Genomic DNA, 15,998 nt, shown 5'->3' on the forward strand with positions numbered 1-15,998 from the left:
CTTGTTAATCTAGAATTTGTCAACAAATTTATTTAACTGTGTATCACCTCATATACACTTTGTTTTATATCTGTCACTTTGTTTTATCTCTGTACTGTCTAAAGATTTTACTGAGTCAAAAGACAAGAGTTTAAAATATGTTAAAAGAAACCTTTGTAAAAGTAAGCCTTGCATATATCTTATTGTAAGCTACATTCATTTACTTTGCATGATTCCTGTGAGCTGTTGTATGTGATAAAATCTCATGTTTATTCTCTTAAATAAATTACATGAAACTTGCATAAAAGTCTTGTGATATGTGTAATTCCTTTGTTTTAAATTTACAAAATGTCGAGTGACAAGTGACTTTGAAGTTTCTGACAATTGTGACTGTTTAACAGTACAAAAAGTTCAGCACCCCTGCCGTTTTAACTTGTTATTCTCGACTTTTCGCTTAGCGGGGTCGCGGGGCGAAAACACGAATGGCACAAATCAGCCAACATACATAAGGCTGTACATTCACATGTCACATAATTTTCTATAGTGAGTTAATCTAAACACAGTGAAGATCATTTGGCGACAAACCAGCTTTTGAATAATTCATGAATTTTGCTTGACTTTGCAATAATTGGCTTAAAAAAATAATAATAATACTCTTTATTTAACAAGAATAGCTTATTAAGACAATACATCAAAGCATCAAAGAAAACATATATAATGCAATATTTTATTTTTAACAATTGTAGACTTGAAAAATTTCTTATTTGTTCTCGAACTTCATACAAGCATAATAATAAGTATGTTTCAAATGATTTGTTTTAGGTCGTTTATGCATTGAGTTTTTAATTCTGCGATGATCTTAGTAAATACGTTTTATTCTGAAGTAACAGGATAAGATCTGACATATGCTGGTTTTAATTAATTCATTGCTTTAAACACCATAATCCCGAAAAAATATATACATCTAGGTGGAAAAATAAGCGTTTCAGTTTTAACACATTTTAGGAGAATTGGTTTTAACAGTTATATTTTAAAAATTCTGGCTGTTATTTTTTGTTTTTGTAATTTCAATATTCTATTTTGCCTGATTTGTTATATTCGGACCTACGCTTCCTTAGGAGAGTAATTCGGACCAAATAATAGATCCAAAATCAAAATCAAAAGTTATAAAAATAAGAATATGATAAAACCAAAATGTTGAATTCTGTAAATATATCCTTGTCCTTCAAATGAAATTGATTATCGAGGTCCATGTATGAAATTCATCAGAAATTGCCATAACTTAATTTACAGACTTGATTCATACTTTAACGAATAAATGACCTCTACCTGTAATCATTGCATTTTGCTTTAGTTAATAGATTTAATAGGTTTACTTCATTTTAAGACAAAAGAGTACTAATGACACAACTGACATTACGATTAACTTAAATGTGTCCTTGACCTTTGAACCAGACTTTGATCAAGGTCAAATTATTAAATTTAGCTTTAATAGTCATAACTTAATTATGAATAATGATGGAAAAATGTGAAACATACTGAGTCTAAACATATTTTATAACATCATCAACATGAAGAATAATTTAAGAATAAATAACCTTTTGTTAAATATAGAATTCTTATTTTTTACAAGACATTACGTTTCCTTAAACAATTCTTCCTACAATATTCTTTCTCCAGTGTGTTTGACTTTCGAAATAAGAAAATGTAGAGTATAGTCCCCATTTTTTGACAACATTCAGAGAATATACAGGCATCATACATAAGGACTTACAAATACGAGTTTATCCATAACAATAAACTATACAATTAAACAGGCCCTTTTAATAAAAGATTATAAAAATAAGCATTAATTTTACACCATTGTTGTTGTTGTTGTTGTTGTTGTTTTACCACTGAAAACAAATCTCATGTATCATTTCCTAGCAGACTATAAAAAAGGAGCAGAATTATAACCATTAATGGACAAAATCCACAAGAAAATGATAAAGGCTATGAAGCTAAATCTCTAATGAATTATTTAAATAAAATCTATAAACAGTTAGGTTGTTTCCATATTGTTGTGGTTGATTCTTGAAACAGTTGAAACAGAATATCTTTGCTATTTAAGAAACATGAATATTGCATTATTTTGTTAACAAATTAAAATGTTCTACAGCAAAATATTATTATTGCTATCTTTAGTAGGATTTTTGAATGCAAATTTTAATTTGTGACGCTTTTTGTTATTATTTGCTTTTAATTATCCCCCGCCGAAAAATTTCGGCGGAGGATATAGAAATAGTCTCCGTCCGTCCGACCTTCCGTTCGTCCTTCCGTCCGTCCGTCCGTCCGACATTTTTGTCCGGAGCATATCTCTAAAAGTATTTGAGTTATCAACTTGAAACTTCATAGGTGGATAGACCTCATTGAGGAGGAGTGCAGTGCACAAGAATGATAACTCTACCTTGCATGATTTTTGAGTAATTGCCCTTTGTTATTTTTCAAAATTGATTTTTGTCCAGAGCATAACTCCAAAAGCCTATGAGATATTAACATGAAACTTCATAGGTGCATAGACCTCACTCAGGAGGTGTGCAGTGCACAAGAATGATAACTCTACCTTTCATAATTTTTGAGTTATTGCCCTTTGTTATTTTTCATACCTAATTTTTCACCTGAGTGGAGCATAACTCAAAAAGTGTTTGAGATATCAACACGAAATGTCATAGGTGGATAGATCTTATTGAGGAGGAATGTTGTGCGCAAGAATGATAACTCTTCCCTATACAATTTTTGAGTTATTGCCCTTTGTTTTTTTTCATGCTATTTTGTCCAGAGCTTATTATCCCCCGCCGAAAAATTTCGGCGGAGGATATAGAAATAGTCTCCGTCCGTCCGACCTTCCGTCCTTCCGTCCGTCCTTCCGTCCGTCCTTCCGTCCGACATTTTTGTCCGGAGCATATCTCTAAAAGTATTTGAGTTATCAACTTGAAACTTTATAGGTGGATAGACCTCATTGAGGAGGAGTGCAGTGCGCAAGAATGATAACTCTACCTTGCATGATTTTTGAGTTATTGCCCTTTGTTATTTTTCAAAATTGATTTTTGTCCAGAGCATAACTCCAAAAGCCTATGAGATATTAACATGAAACTTCATAGGTGCATAGATCTCACTCAGGAGGTGTGCAGTGCACAAGAATGATAACTCTACCTTTCATAATTTTTGAGTTATTGCCCTTTGTTATTTTTCATACCTAATTTTTCACCTAAGTGGAGCATAACTCAAAAAGTGTTTGAGATATCAACATGAAATGTCATAGGTGGATAGATCTTATTGAGGAGGAATGTTGTGCGCAAGAATGATAACTCTTCCCTATACAATTTTTGAGTTATTGCCCTTTGTTTTTTTTCATGCTATTTTGTCCAGAGCTTATCTCAAAAAGTATTTGAGGTATCAACTTGAAACTTCATAGGTGGATGGATCTCATTGAGGAGGAGTGCAGTGCTTAAAAATGATAACTCTACCCTGCATTATTTTTGAGTTATTGCCCTTTGTTATTTTTCAAAATTAATTTTTGTCCAGAGCATAACTCAAAAAGCCTTTGAGATATCAAAATGAAACTTCACAGGTGCATAGATCTCACTCAGGAGGTGTGCACTGCACAAGAATGATAACTCTACCTTTTATAATTTTTGAGTTATTGCCCTTTGTTCTTTTTCATACTTAATTTTTCAATTCAATTTTTTTCTCAAAAAGTATTTGAGGTATCAACTTGAAACTTCATAGGTGGATAGATTTTACTGAGGAGAGATGCAGCACACAAGAATGATAACCTACCCTGCATTATTTTTCAGTAATTGCCCTTTGTTATTTTCAGCCATCAGTATTCACATAGGTTTCAAATCTGTAATCACTATAGCCATCAGTTTTCATTACCAAAAGACCTCTTAAAATGGAATTATTCTGCTCTACTACATATACATTCTTCCAATGAGCAAACACATTCGGCGGGGGATGGCCATGTTGACATGGCTCTTGTCTGAAAAAGTATTTGAGGTATCAACTTGAAACTTCATAGGTGGATGGATCTCATTAAGGAGGAGTGCAGTGCACAAGAATGATAACTCTACCCTGCATATTTTTTTAGTTATTGCCCTTTGTTATTTTTCATTCTATTTTGTCCAGACTTTATCTCAAAAAGTATTTGCGGTATCAACTTGAAACTTCATAGGTGGATGGATCTCATTGAGGAGGAGTGCAGTGCACAAGAATGATAACTATACCTTTCATAATTTTTGAGTTATTGCCCTTTGTTATTTATCATACCTAATTTTTCACCTGAGTTGAGCATAACTCAAAAAGTGTTTGAGATATCAACATGAAATGTCATAGGTGGATAGATCTTATTGAGGAGGAATGTTGTGCGCAAGAATGATAACTCTTCCCTATACAATTTTTGAGTTATTGCCCTTTGTTTTTTTTTTCATGCTATTTTGTCCAGAGCTTATCTAAGATTATCTAAGTATTTGAGGTATCAACTTGAAACTTCAAAGATGGATGGATCTCATTGAGGAGGAGTGCAGTGCTTAAGAATGATAACTCTACCCTGCATTATTTTTGAGTTATTGCCCTTTGTTATTTTTCAAAATTAATTTTTGTCCAGAGCATAACTCAAAAAGCCTTTGAGATATCAAAATGAAACTTCATAGGTGCATAGATCTCACTCAGGAGGTGTGCACTGCACAAGAATGATAACTCTGCCTTTTATAATTGTTGTGTTATTGCATTTTGTTCTTTTTCATACTTAATTTTTCAATTCAATTTTTTTCTCAAAAAGTATTTGAGGTATCAACTTGAAACTTCATAGGTGGATAGATTTTACTGAGGAGGGATGCAGCACACAAGAATGATAACCTACCCTGCATTATTTTTCAGTAATTGCCCTTTGTTATTTTCAGCCATCAGTATTCACATAGGTTTCAAATCTGTAATCACTATAGCCATCAGTTTTCATTACCAAAAGACCTCTTAAAATGGAATTATTCCGCTCTACTACATATACATTCTTCCAATGAGCAAACACATTCGGCGGGGGATGGCCATGTTGACATGGCTCTTGTTGTAAATTGTATAGTGACTAGGCAAAAACTCGGACAGATCCCAAACTTGAGTCAGAAGTTGCGCTGTAACTTAGCTGCAATTATCCAATAAACACAGTTTGGTCATTATTCAAATGATGAAAGATTATTAATAATTAACTAATCAGATCATGTGATTATTTTACAAAACACATATATTAAGGTTAACACATAATGCCTTTTCAGAAAGGTCAAACATGGATTTCATAATGCTTAAATACTGGTTTTAGAGAATATAAGAAGAAATCAGAAAAAGTGAAATGATTTTTGATAAAAGTAGCAATATTGTTACCAAAGTACTATTTTGGCTTCCATACAAAATACTTAATCACTTTATCTGTTCTAGTTGCCAGAGTGCAAGAGATAGGTAATTGACCGATGAGGTACTTTTAGAATACTATGAAAGTACACCTAAATTAAAAGGTTTTGAAGAATACAAATGAAAGCATTTTTTAGGCTGAATGGGCCTTTAAGTTATATTTTTTATATAATGGGGAACTCTATGGTACAGACAAAAGATAACAACTCGCGTTCTGTGTGAAAGGACACCAAATAATGAATATATATGTACATGAATTTACTTCACTCCAAAATATGTCAAAATAACTCATTTCCTGTCAAAATAGCTTTTTTAAAAAATGATTTCAAAAAAGCTGTTTTTAAAATGTAAATTGTCTCAAAGTATTACCGCAGTTTAGTCAGATTAATATGTTTTTAATGGTCTTTTTTATTATCATAAGATACTTATTTCATAAAGTATTTACAAATGCCTTTTTATCAAAATTAAGTAGTTAAAGAATGAATATTACTTAAGTCTTACAAAATGAATTAATGCTTAAACAATAAGAACAGTTTATACATGTATTAAGCATTTTGATGAGAAAAATATAAATACATTTTTTTAATAAAAAACACAAAAAAAAACACAGCATGAAATTTAATAATAATAATAATAAAACATGTACTTAATAAAGAAGAATGAAATAAAACACATTTACATATTTACAGTGTAAATGGCACTAAAATATGAAATATTATACGAATTGCCATACAAATGTAATATTGGAATATCTGTCACTTCATATTTAGTTTTGTGACATGTTTCACACATTTCTTTTTGATATATGAAGGATAATAATCATTGTTTTCACTCAGTGTGTATGGTTTAGTGTTTGCAAGTTTAGTTTTTCTTTTTGTAGAAATAGGTAAACGCATAATGGTTGTTTAGAGCAGCTTGAATGCAAACTTTACATGATAACAAGATTTAACACCTTTCATATAATAGATTGGTATATGTTTTATGACATTTCATTAATGTATAGAAAGTTATCAATTTTTTCATTCAAACTGCGACAACTGTAATACAGCTTCTTTGTTTCACCACACCAACAAACAGTATAGGGATTATTCAGATTCTCCAACACAACTTTTCCTGTAGAACAGTCTTCTGATATTTCTTCTATAACATTTCTCTCCCAATCACACACAAAGATATTACCATCATCTGACAGTGACATTCTTGTAGGATAACTCATACCTCTATAACTACCTACCACATCACCTTGCCAGTTTAATTTTGTTACTGTCTTCATGGCCCAGTCAGATACATAGATTGAACTTCTGTTACTTGTGATAGACAATGGATGTTTGAAAATATTTTTTCCATCAATTGTTGACAGTATAGTGCCATTCATATCAAGGATCTGCAGTTTTGCAGGATTATTGAATGACACAACAAGTTTACCTTGATAACAGCTTATACCATAACATTTCCCATCAACCTTCACAGTGTGCCTCTTTTTGAGTTTGTTTGATGAAATTGATATAAACTGTATTGTTTGTTTGTCAGGAAGTGTGACAGCAAGTTCAGTACTGGTTACTGTGGTGATATCCCATGGTTCATCATCTAGTTGTAGTTGATCAGACACAGATTGACTGCTGGTATCCACCATCTTTACAGCATTGTTATTGCAGTCAGTGATGATAAGAAGATCAGGAGTCAGCAGAGTCATTCCTGTTATACAGCATCTGTATTTATCTTTTGATGTCTTCACACAGATTTTTCCCTCATTTGAAGATTGTCTAGTTTTTATTTGTATAGGTTGACATTCTTTATTTAATGTTTTCTGTGTCAATGTACCTAATGACCTCTCTGTTATAAGCTTGGTTAATATTGTTTTATTTGCTTGAAAGTTGTGCTCTTTGACATCATATGTTGAAAGGTGTAGTGCAGTTTTCTCAACATCTTCCATCATTTTTTCTGCTATCTTAAGCTCCATAAAGAGTGTATTAGCTTGTGTTGATGTGTTGAGTTGTTTGATTTTTTCTGAAGATCTCTTCAAAGATTTGGTAACTTCTTCACACGATGTTTCTACTGATGTGATATTTGAGTTATTTTCTTGTTCTGTGACCTTGACTACATGCACAACTTGTCTCTCCAGTTCATCAAGTCTCTGGTTTATTTCTTTCCGAAACTTTTTAATATCTTCAAGTGCATCTTTTAGTGATCTGTTCGATTTCCCTGTCATTTCCTTGGCATCTTCTACCATCTGTTGATAATGATCAAAAGTGGTATTTAGTGCTTTCAAGATAATTTGATATTCTTTGCTGTCTATTATATAACCAGAAATATCAGGTATATAATCAACTTTGCAGGAAGTAGGTTGGTGTTCAAGGGTAACACAAACACTGCAAAGTAAATTTTTATGGTCATTGCAGTAGAACTTGATGATTTCTTGTGAATGTTTACAACAGGGTGTTGTAAGATCATCAGACAGGCCTGTGTGGATGGATGTTGAGGGTTGCTGCAAAACTTTAGGCATACTTGTTGCATCCAGAAGTTTATGATGTTTGGAAAGCCTATGTTTTTTATGGGCTGTAAAGCATGTTTTGCAAAGGTGTTCCTTGCAGTCAGTACAGTAACCATGAGCAGGGAGTCTAGTTCCTTCCTCATCACAAGGCTGGCAGTAAATTTGATGATCTTCATCTGATGCGAGGGATGCTCTAGATGATGAAAATTGTTTTGATGCTTTCTTTCCTGGGACCGCCATGTTTTACCTAAAATTTAGCATAAACATGTTGCGTATTAATTGTACCATTGTCTGTTTGTTTCTATTTACCAGAGCATGCCAATCTGATATTACAACAAGACGGCAAAGATGGCCCTAGATCGCTCACCTGATCTAACAAACTCATCCGAGCTTTACTAGACAAGTATTCTGACCAAGTTTCATGATAGGTGAGTCAAAAATGTGACCACTAGAGTGTTAACAAGGATATTCCATATTTGAGCCGTGTGACCTAGTTTTTGAACCCAGGTGACCCATATTTGACCTAGAAATCATCAAAACAAACTTTCATACCAATTTCCAGGATATTTGGATCAAAACAGTAGCCACTAGAGTGTTAATAAGATTTTTCTATTTTTAGCTCCTATGAACTAGTTTTTCATCCGAGATGACCCATGTTCGAATTCATCCGAGCAATTACCTAGACAAGCATCCTGACCAAATTTGATGACAATTATGTCAAAAATGTTACCACTAGAGTGTTAGCAATGTTTTTCTAGTTTTACCTCCTGTGACCTAGATTTTTTTATCCGAAATTACCCATGTTCGCACTCATCTAATTATGTCAACTAGAACTCCGCGAGTCGGATGTGTCGCCTTGTGAACAATATAGTTTAGGAGAAATGGCCTGGACAAAAATGATATTTGAAAATCAACAAAGGGCAATAGCTCAAAAAATAAGAAATGCAGAGCAGCAGTTTCTATGCATTGCACTTCTTATCAATAAGATCTATCATCCTACTAAGTTTCAAGTCAAAAGCTTTTATAATTTATGAGAAATGGCCTGGACAAAAATAAAGTTTGAAAATTAACAAGGGCAATAACTCAAAAAAATAAGAAATGCAGAGTACCAGTTCTTGGGCACTGCACTTCTTCTTAATGAGATCTATCATCCTATGAAGTTTCATGTCCATAGCTTTTATACTTAAGGAGAAATGGCCTGGACAAAAATAAAGTATGAAAATAAACAAAGGGCAATAACTCAAAAAATAAGAAATGCAGAGTACCAGTTCTTGTGCACTGCACTTCTCCTTAATGAGATCTATCATCCTATGAAGTTTCAAGTCCATAGCTTTTATACTTGAGGAGAAATGGCCCGGACAAAAATAAAGTATGAAAATTAACAAAGGGCAATAACTCAAAAAATAAGAAGTGCAGAGTACCGGTTCTTGTGCACTGCACTTCGGGTCATTGTAAGAAGCATGCATACCAAGTTTGAAGTCAATCCGACTTATAATGACTGACTTATGCTCCGGACAAGCTTAAGGGGACGCCGACGCCGACAACGACGCCGCCGACAAAAGTAACACCTATATGTCGCCTTTTTCAAGGCGACACAAAAAAATGTGACCACTAGTGTTTACAATGTTTTTCTATTTTTAGCTCCTGTTACATATTTTTTGACCCCAGGTGACCCATATTCGAACTTGACTTAGAAATCATGAAAACAAACTTTCAAACCAATTTCCAGGATATTTGGATCAAAACAGTAGCCACTAGAGAGTTAATAAGATGTTTCTATTTTTAGCTCCTGTGACCTTCTTTTTCATCTGAGATGACCCATGTTCGAACTCATCCGAGCAATTACCTAGACAAGCATCCTGACCAAGTTTGATGACAATTATGTCGCTAGAGTGTTTACGAACAAATGTGGACAGACGATATACAACTGACATTCAACGATCATAAAAGCTTACCCTGAGCTAGCTCAGGTGAGCTAAAAAAGAACAACAAGAGACAGATTGGAAATGTAAACATTTGCAAGCCTGTAATATTTTTTACTGAGTTTGGTTATAATCACCTCAGCACTGTTAATGTCATATGACAAACTTCCACCTTAACAAGTCCAGGAAGACATGAACATGCAGTCCCCCTATGCAGTATATCAGATATAAGTTGGCAAAACAAGAGTATAACAAATCTTATATTCTATCTTAACTAAAAAGGTGCTTTTATTTTATCAAATTCCATGACAAGAATTATGTACTGTTGTCTTAAGCATGTTAAATTGAGGTGGGGTCATACTGAAACAATGGGTTGGTTAAAAAAAACATTACAGAAATTCTAGACTGAAAAAGGGGATATTATTTTCTTAATATCCAGATATATGTTTGTATTTTTGTCTGTTTATGATAGAAAAGCTGGGGTGAGTGGGGGAAGGTGTGGAAATGATGCTGCTGATAAATAAATGTTTCATGAATATAGTTAAAATGAATATAAGCTTAAAAAACTAACCAAATGTGTGATTCCAAACTCAAGGTGAGAAACATTACTCTCAACTAGTATCATAATTTAATATAAACATTAAAGTCAAGCACTTGCTTATAAATCAGTTGATAACAGCCATTCCCTTATTATTATTATATAATATCAGCCTATAGTGCTTCCTTAGATTTAATAAGTTGCTACTGTACTTTCCAAACTTGCTAACATTACTTTACAGAGTCTGACAAAACCTATGTTAACAAAAACAAATAAACCAAAGTAATTTATGTGTTTGAAGTCTGATTATTTAAGCTATAAAATAAATTGTTAAAAATACTGTACATGTACCTGAATTAAATTCCTTAAAATTGTTCACTTGTTAAAACTGTCTTCTCCTATGTAACAAGGGATATAAATATAATTTGGCTGTCACTATATCAGATTATATCAAATTCAATGAATCCCAGCCGAGGTTTCCTGTTTCAGTATTACTTCCTTGATAAACTTAATTAGTCGGTTATGGTCAAATTGTGAAATGCGATTGTGTTTTCTAATATATATTTATCTTACTAAGTAATCAAGGAAGGGATGAAGAACAACACATCAGAAACACCAAAGTGGGTTTACGTTATTTTATTTATCTACCGGTTTCAGTCATATAATGACCTTCATCAGGCTAATACCAATATATATTTATCTTATCCGTTATTCATCAACTCATGTGTGCAGACCAAGATAAGCCGACATACTTGTGTCATCTGCACTATTTGCTATTCAGGGGACTGTCTATGGTCGGATTCCCGAGGGACGGATATTCCTATCCGAACTGCAAACAAATGTCAGATATTTTTTCTTGCATATTCTGCTATATTATTTCATATTTAAAATTATTTACCTCAATATGATATATGTTTAGATAAATTAAAGTCATTTCATCCATAACTATTTTCTTACAATAACTGATGAAATGACGTCATCCTAAGCACATAATATTATTTCCCTTCTAAAACAACGTCATTTTAACACGGTTCATTCATAAAGTGCACTAAAATGACGTTGTTGTTTGGCACACGACTCATCTGGTATGGGAAAATTTCTGGCATGGGTAAAACTCACAGAAAATAACTATTTTCTTACAACAGCGTATGAACATACAACTTAAATAACAACGGCGAAATGACGCCATCCTAAGTACATTAATAATATCTGTCATATGTTGCGGTTCGGACCGGAATATCCATCGGGCATGGGTAAAACTCACGAAACGCCAGTCTGCTATGCAAGAAATTTCCCTTCTAAAACGACGTCATTAATTTTTAACTTGGTTAGTTCATAAAAAGCGCTAAAATGACGTTGTTGTTTGGCACGCGACTCATCTGGCACCCCCATGCCAGATGAAATTTCCGGCTTGTGTAAAACTCACGGAAATGCCAGTCTGCTATGCAAGAAACTTAATTCTTGCATAGCGTTTCTGCTAGTTTTACCCATGCCGGAAATTTCATCTGGCATGGGGGTGCAAGATGAGGCACGTGTCATACAACAACGTCATTTTAGTGCATTTTTTAAATGAACTGCCTTAAAATGACGTCATTTTGGCGCATTTAAGAAGGAAACTATATGCTAAGAAATCATACGCTTTTGCAAGAGAATAGTAAACGAATGAAATGACATTTACTTACATGAATGAATATCTTATATGGCAGAATATGCAAGAAAAATGTCTGACATATGTTTGCAGTTCGGATCGGAATATCCGCACTAAGGTACCCACCAATAGGTGGTAACTTGGCATGCCTCGATACCTCCAAAGTCTGTGGTACCCTCGGGACAGGGACGGATATTCCGAACCGTAACATATGACAGACATTATAAGTTCATTTAAACAATGATTCACGTACTATAATTCTTTTGAAGATTACTTTTATCATTTTTTTTTCTATTCGATGTATTGCATTTATGAATTATCTTTGTTTTGCGGCATGGATTTGTTTCATAACCCCAGAACCCCTTTCAAAATTCCAATTTATTAAGTCAGCCCATTGTTTTCTCCTAAAGGGCACAAATTCTTTTACTTGGGGACCGTACGGCTTTTTTCATGAAATGACACTACTGTGTCACATTGAAGGTTATATGTTAACCGCATTATGGACACATCTGCAGATGTTTTTAAATTGAAAATTTCACCATTTCTGTATTGAAATGTTGTATTCTGCTTAAGCCGGGCGTGGATGGTCACTTGCAGTTTCCATTACTATCAATAAAACAGACTCAGTCTAACCAAGCCTGCAACAATTTCAATTTTGCAGCGTTCTTTGGGGATTCTGTTTTTTTTTTTCAATTTAAATATATATAGAATACGAAAATAATTCTGAATTCTTTTTTAATAAAATTATTCATAATCATAATTGCATTGTAATGAAGCACTATTAATAATTTATCAAAATGAAATTAATTTAGAAATTCACATTGAATTCTAATGCATATCTAACTTGAAATGAAGACACTTTATGGTCAAATTGAAAACAAATTTACAGTTAACAGTATAATTTGATGAGCTGGAAACTAGATTCTTTTTGGCTTATGTATTTACAAAATTATCACAAGGATTTAATGTCCAATTACACTAAACAAGATTGCAATGATTGTGTTAAATCGCTAATCTCAATGTGGCAATACCACGTGACATTTACGTCATTTTTGGCATCATTTCCAAGACAAATATTGCTCGATTCGGAAAAGAAAATAGCCGTAAATATTTTATTTATGTACCAATATCTTTGGGATATGCACCAGTCTACGGGGAAAAATATAAGCTTTCCACAGAATATAAGATCTTTGTCAGTTTATAAGCCGTTTTATCAAACACTTTGCATAACCTTGGAAGTTGCTTGTATAAGAGCGGGCTTCGGTTGCAAGCTATTTCGTTTTCTGGCGTTATTTGGTCTACGCCATGATTAATAGGTCAGGTTTACATCAACCGGGGGTACAGACAGCAAAATCCTACCTTAATATGTTTATATGGTTATTATTTATGGCGTAAATCTTGCCATTTTCTTCAATTGTCAATTCTGGCACCAGTTCCAAGTCGAAAAAAAGGACTTCAGTTTAAAGCAGATTTTAGAATCTGTTGCAAATGCAAAGCAACATGCCTACCGTTCTCTTTCTACAATTTACTGTTTCATTGTTGATCTTTCACAAAGAGATTGTGAAAAAACTGATTGTTCCTTAAAGCAATAACACTTACTTGTATCGCAATAGTAGACCGAAAAATAATATTTTGGTTTCGTTTTGAAGATGTTTAAAGTATTGCTCATCTTATCCTATGTAGTAAAATGTGATTTTATTCTATTTCACAATGGCGAAATTGATAAGAGATAAATGTGCTGTCAGTGAGAGAAAGAGTTAAAATAAAACAATGCTACAGAAAGGGTTACACTATAACGCGAGTGTTGTAAAAAGGCTTAAGGTAATTTTTTCAGTCTATTTTTTTGTAAAGAGTAACTGACAACACTGACACTCGTGAAGGTGACGAATAGGTTCTTCTGTCTTCAAAAGAGAGACTTTGAAAAGGTATATATTTTCTGGAATTGCCGTATAATAAATTTCTATAAAGTTTGATAAACAAAAATCACAATTTAGAATTAGAATCCTGAATCTAATTGTCACGCGCATTAACATGACGTTCACATTTTATGCTTATTTAACTATAAGCATATTCATCATCAGTCAGATTTTGTTCTTTGTGTAGAACAATTTTAAATAGCATTACATATAACTTGGAACTTTGCGTGTAAACCTGACAGTATTGTTACTTAGTTGCGTTACTTATGATTCTCTATATTATCAAAAAGGCCAAAATAGCCCTGAGTCGCCAATAAAAAAACGAGAATGGACGCCATGTGGAGTAAACAAAGTAGGAAATAGTAAACAGATAAATGATTTACAGCCATCGATCAAAGTCAAATTTCTTGAAACAAAACATTCTAAAAGTCGGACATCACAATGATTATCAATAATTATATAAATATTTACATTAACATATATGTAATAGCAAACACGACTGGGGTCCATATATGACACTGATGCGTCCATTGAATTATTGATAGGTAACATAAGCTAAGTAAAATTACGATTACATTTGAAGAGTATATTCAATTTTTATTCTTCAACTGTCAAATTACTTACTTCTTTATTCACATATCAGATAATCCTTTTATTTGGCATATGCATTATGTTTATCATGTTTTAGATTTTAATATGTGGTCCTTCTTTAAATCTTAATCTTAAAATGCTACAAAAATCCTGTTAAGGACATCTGCAGGTCATGCCGCGTGCAATAATCCATGCATTTACATCCATGACCACATCGATAAGAAATAGTCCAAATAGCCCTATCGTTTTTATTCAGTTGGAAGAGACATTATTGTTAAAAATTCTACTCGATACCATAAATATTCCGTTCCCTACCTCTCTTTACAATGTGTATTGGTGAGCTCTCTGATAAGGCTCGATTGACTGATATAATTAACTAAATTTGTTAGATATGTAGTTTATCATCAGAAGTAAATGCAATAATAAAATAAATAGTGTTTAGTGTTCTTAAAGTGAACGAAGTTATATCCAGTTCACCAAAAAACGGTTACCGTGGGTATGAAAACAGGATGTAAAATATTTTTTATCAACGAGTGCCACAGTATTAAAAAGCTGAATCTATTATACTTAAACATTGCTACAGGTTATATACATCATGGTTATACGTATAAATAACTCTTTACAAAAGAATACCCTTTGACTTTGAAATTGCCGCGTTGAGGCATAACGCTTTACAGCATAAAAATGGAAGTGATCCTGAATGTGCACGTTCATTGGACATTCTAGCTAAGTCAATTTTGCCGTTTTGGGTTTCTGTTTTCTCTCAATTTTCAATACGTTTAGTATTGCTACATGACACATATAGATTTTTCATAATCATTACCGTGAAAGAACAATGAGTAAAGAGCAAATCAATTTCTTTACAAATACACATGTACAGACAACAATTTTACGACTTTTAAAATCACTTATAGCGCAGCAAGTAAAAATCTTTTAAATATTCATTTGTGTTTATGTAAATCGTACAGTAAATAACAAATATTTTTATGGTTAACATAATTATAGAGAGAGAACGGTAGGCATGTTGCTTCGCATTTGCAACAGATTCATAAATCTGCTTTAAACTGAGTCCTTTTTTTCGACTTGGAACTGGTGCCAGAATTGACAATTGAAGAAAATGGCAAGATTTACGCCATAAATAATAACCATATAAACATATTAAGGTAGGATTTTGCTTGTCTGTACCCCCGGTTGAAATGTTAAACCTGACCTATTTATCATGGCGTAGACCAAATAAGCCAGAAAACGAAATAGCTTGCAACCGAAGCCCGCTCTAATACAAGCAACTTCCAAGGTTATGCAAAGTGTTTGATAAAAACGGCTTTTAACTGACGAAGATCCAATATTCTGTGGAAAGCTTATATTTTTCCCCGTAGACTGGTGCATATCCCAAAGATATTGATACAGAAATAAAATATTTACGGCTATTTTCTTTTCCGAATCGAGCAATATTTGTCTTGGAAATGATGCCAAA

At 33.1% G+C, this 15,998-nt stretch overlaps 1 protein-coding gene and 1 long non-coding RNA gene across 2 annotated transcripts; both read right to left on the reverse strand.

The window, feature by feature from the left end:
* Positions 1-623: 623 nt before the first annotated feature.
* On the reverse strand, positions 624-2,468 carry LOC132725761 (uncharacterized). Its single transcript, XR_009625107.1, has 2 exons — positions 2,316-2,468; positions 624-2,279 (listed from the first exon to the last, which is right to left on the reverse strand). It is a non-coding gene; the product is annotated as an uncharacterized LOC132725761 (long non-coding RNA).
* Positions 2,469-6,061: 3,593 nt separating this feature from the next.
* Positions 6,062-10,877, reverse strand: LOC132725769 (uncharacterized). Its single transcript, XM_060710953.1, has 2 exons — positions 10,721-10,877; positions 6,062-8,156 (listed from the first exon to the last, which is right to left on the reverse strand). Exon 2 carries the CDS (start codon positions 8,147-8,149, stop codon positions 6,398-6,400), a length of 1,752 nt encoding a protein of 583 aa, XP_060566936.1. The 5' UTR covers positions 8,150-8,156; positions 10,721-10,877; the 3' UTR covers positions 6,062-6,397.
* Between the last annotated feature and the right edge of the window lie 5,121 nt (positions 10,878-15,998).

Source organism: Ruditapes philippinarum, unplaced genomic scaffold (genome assembly GCF_026571515.1).
Source record: "Ruditapes philippinarum isolate M1 unplaced genomic scaffold, ASM2657151v2 ctg1511_1_1_1_1, whole genome shotgun sequence".
NCBI lineage: Eukaryota > Metazoa > Mollusca > Bivalvia > Venerida > Veneridae > Ruditapes > Ruditapes philippinarum.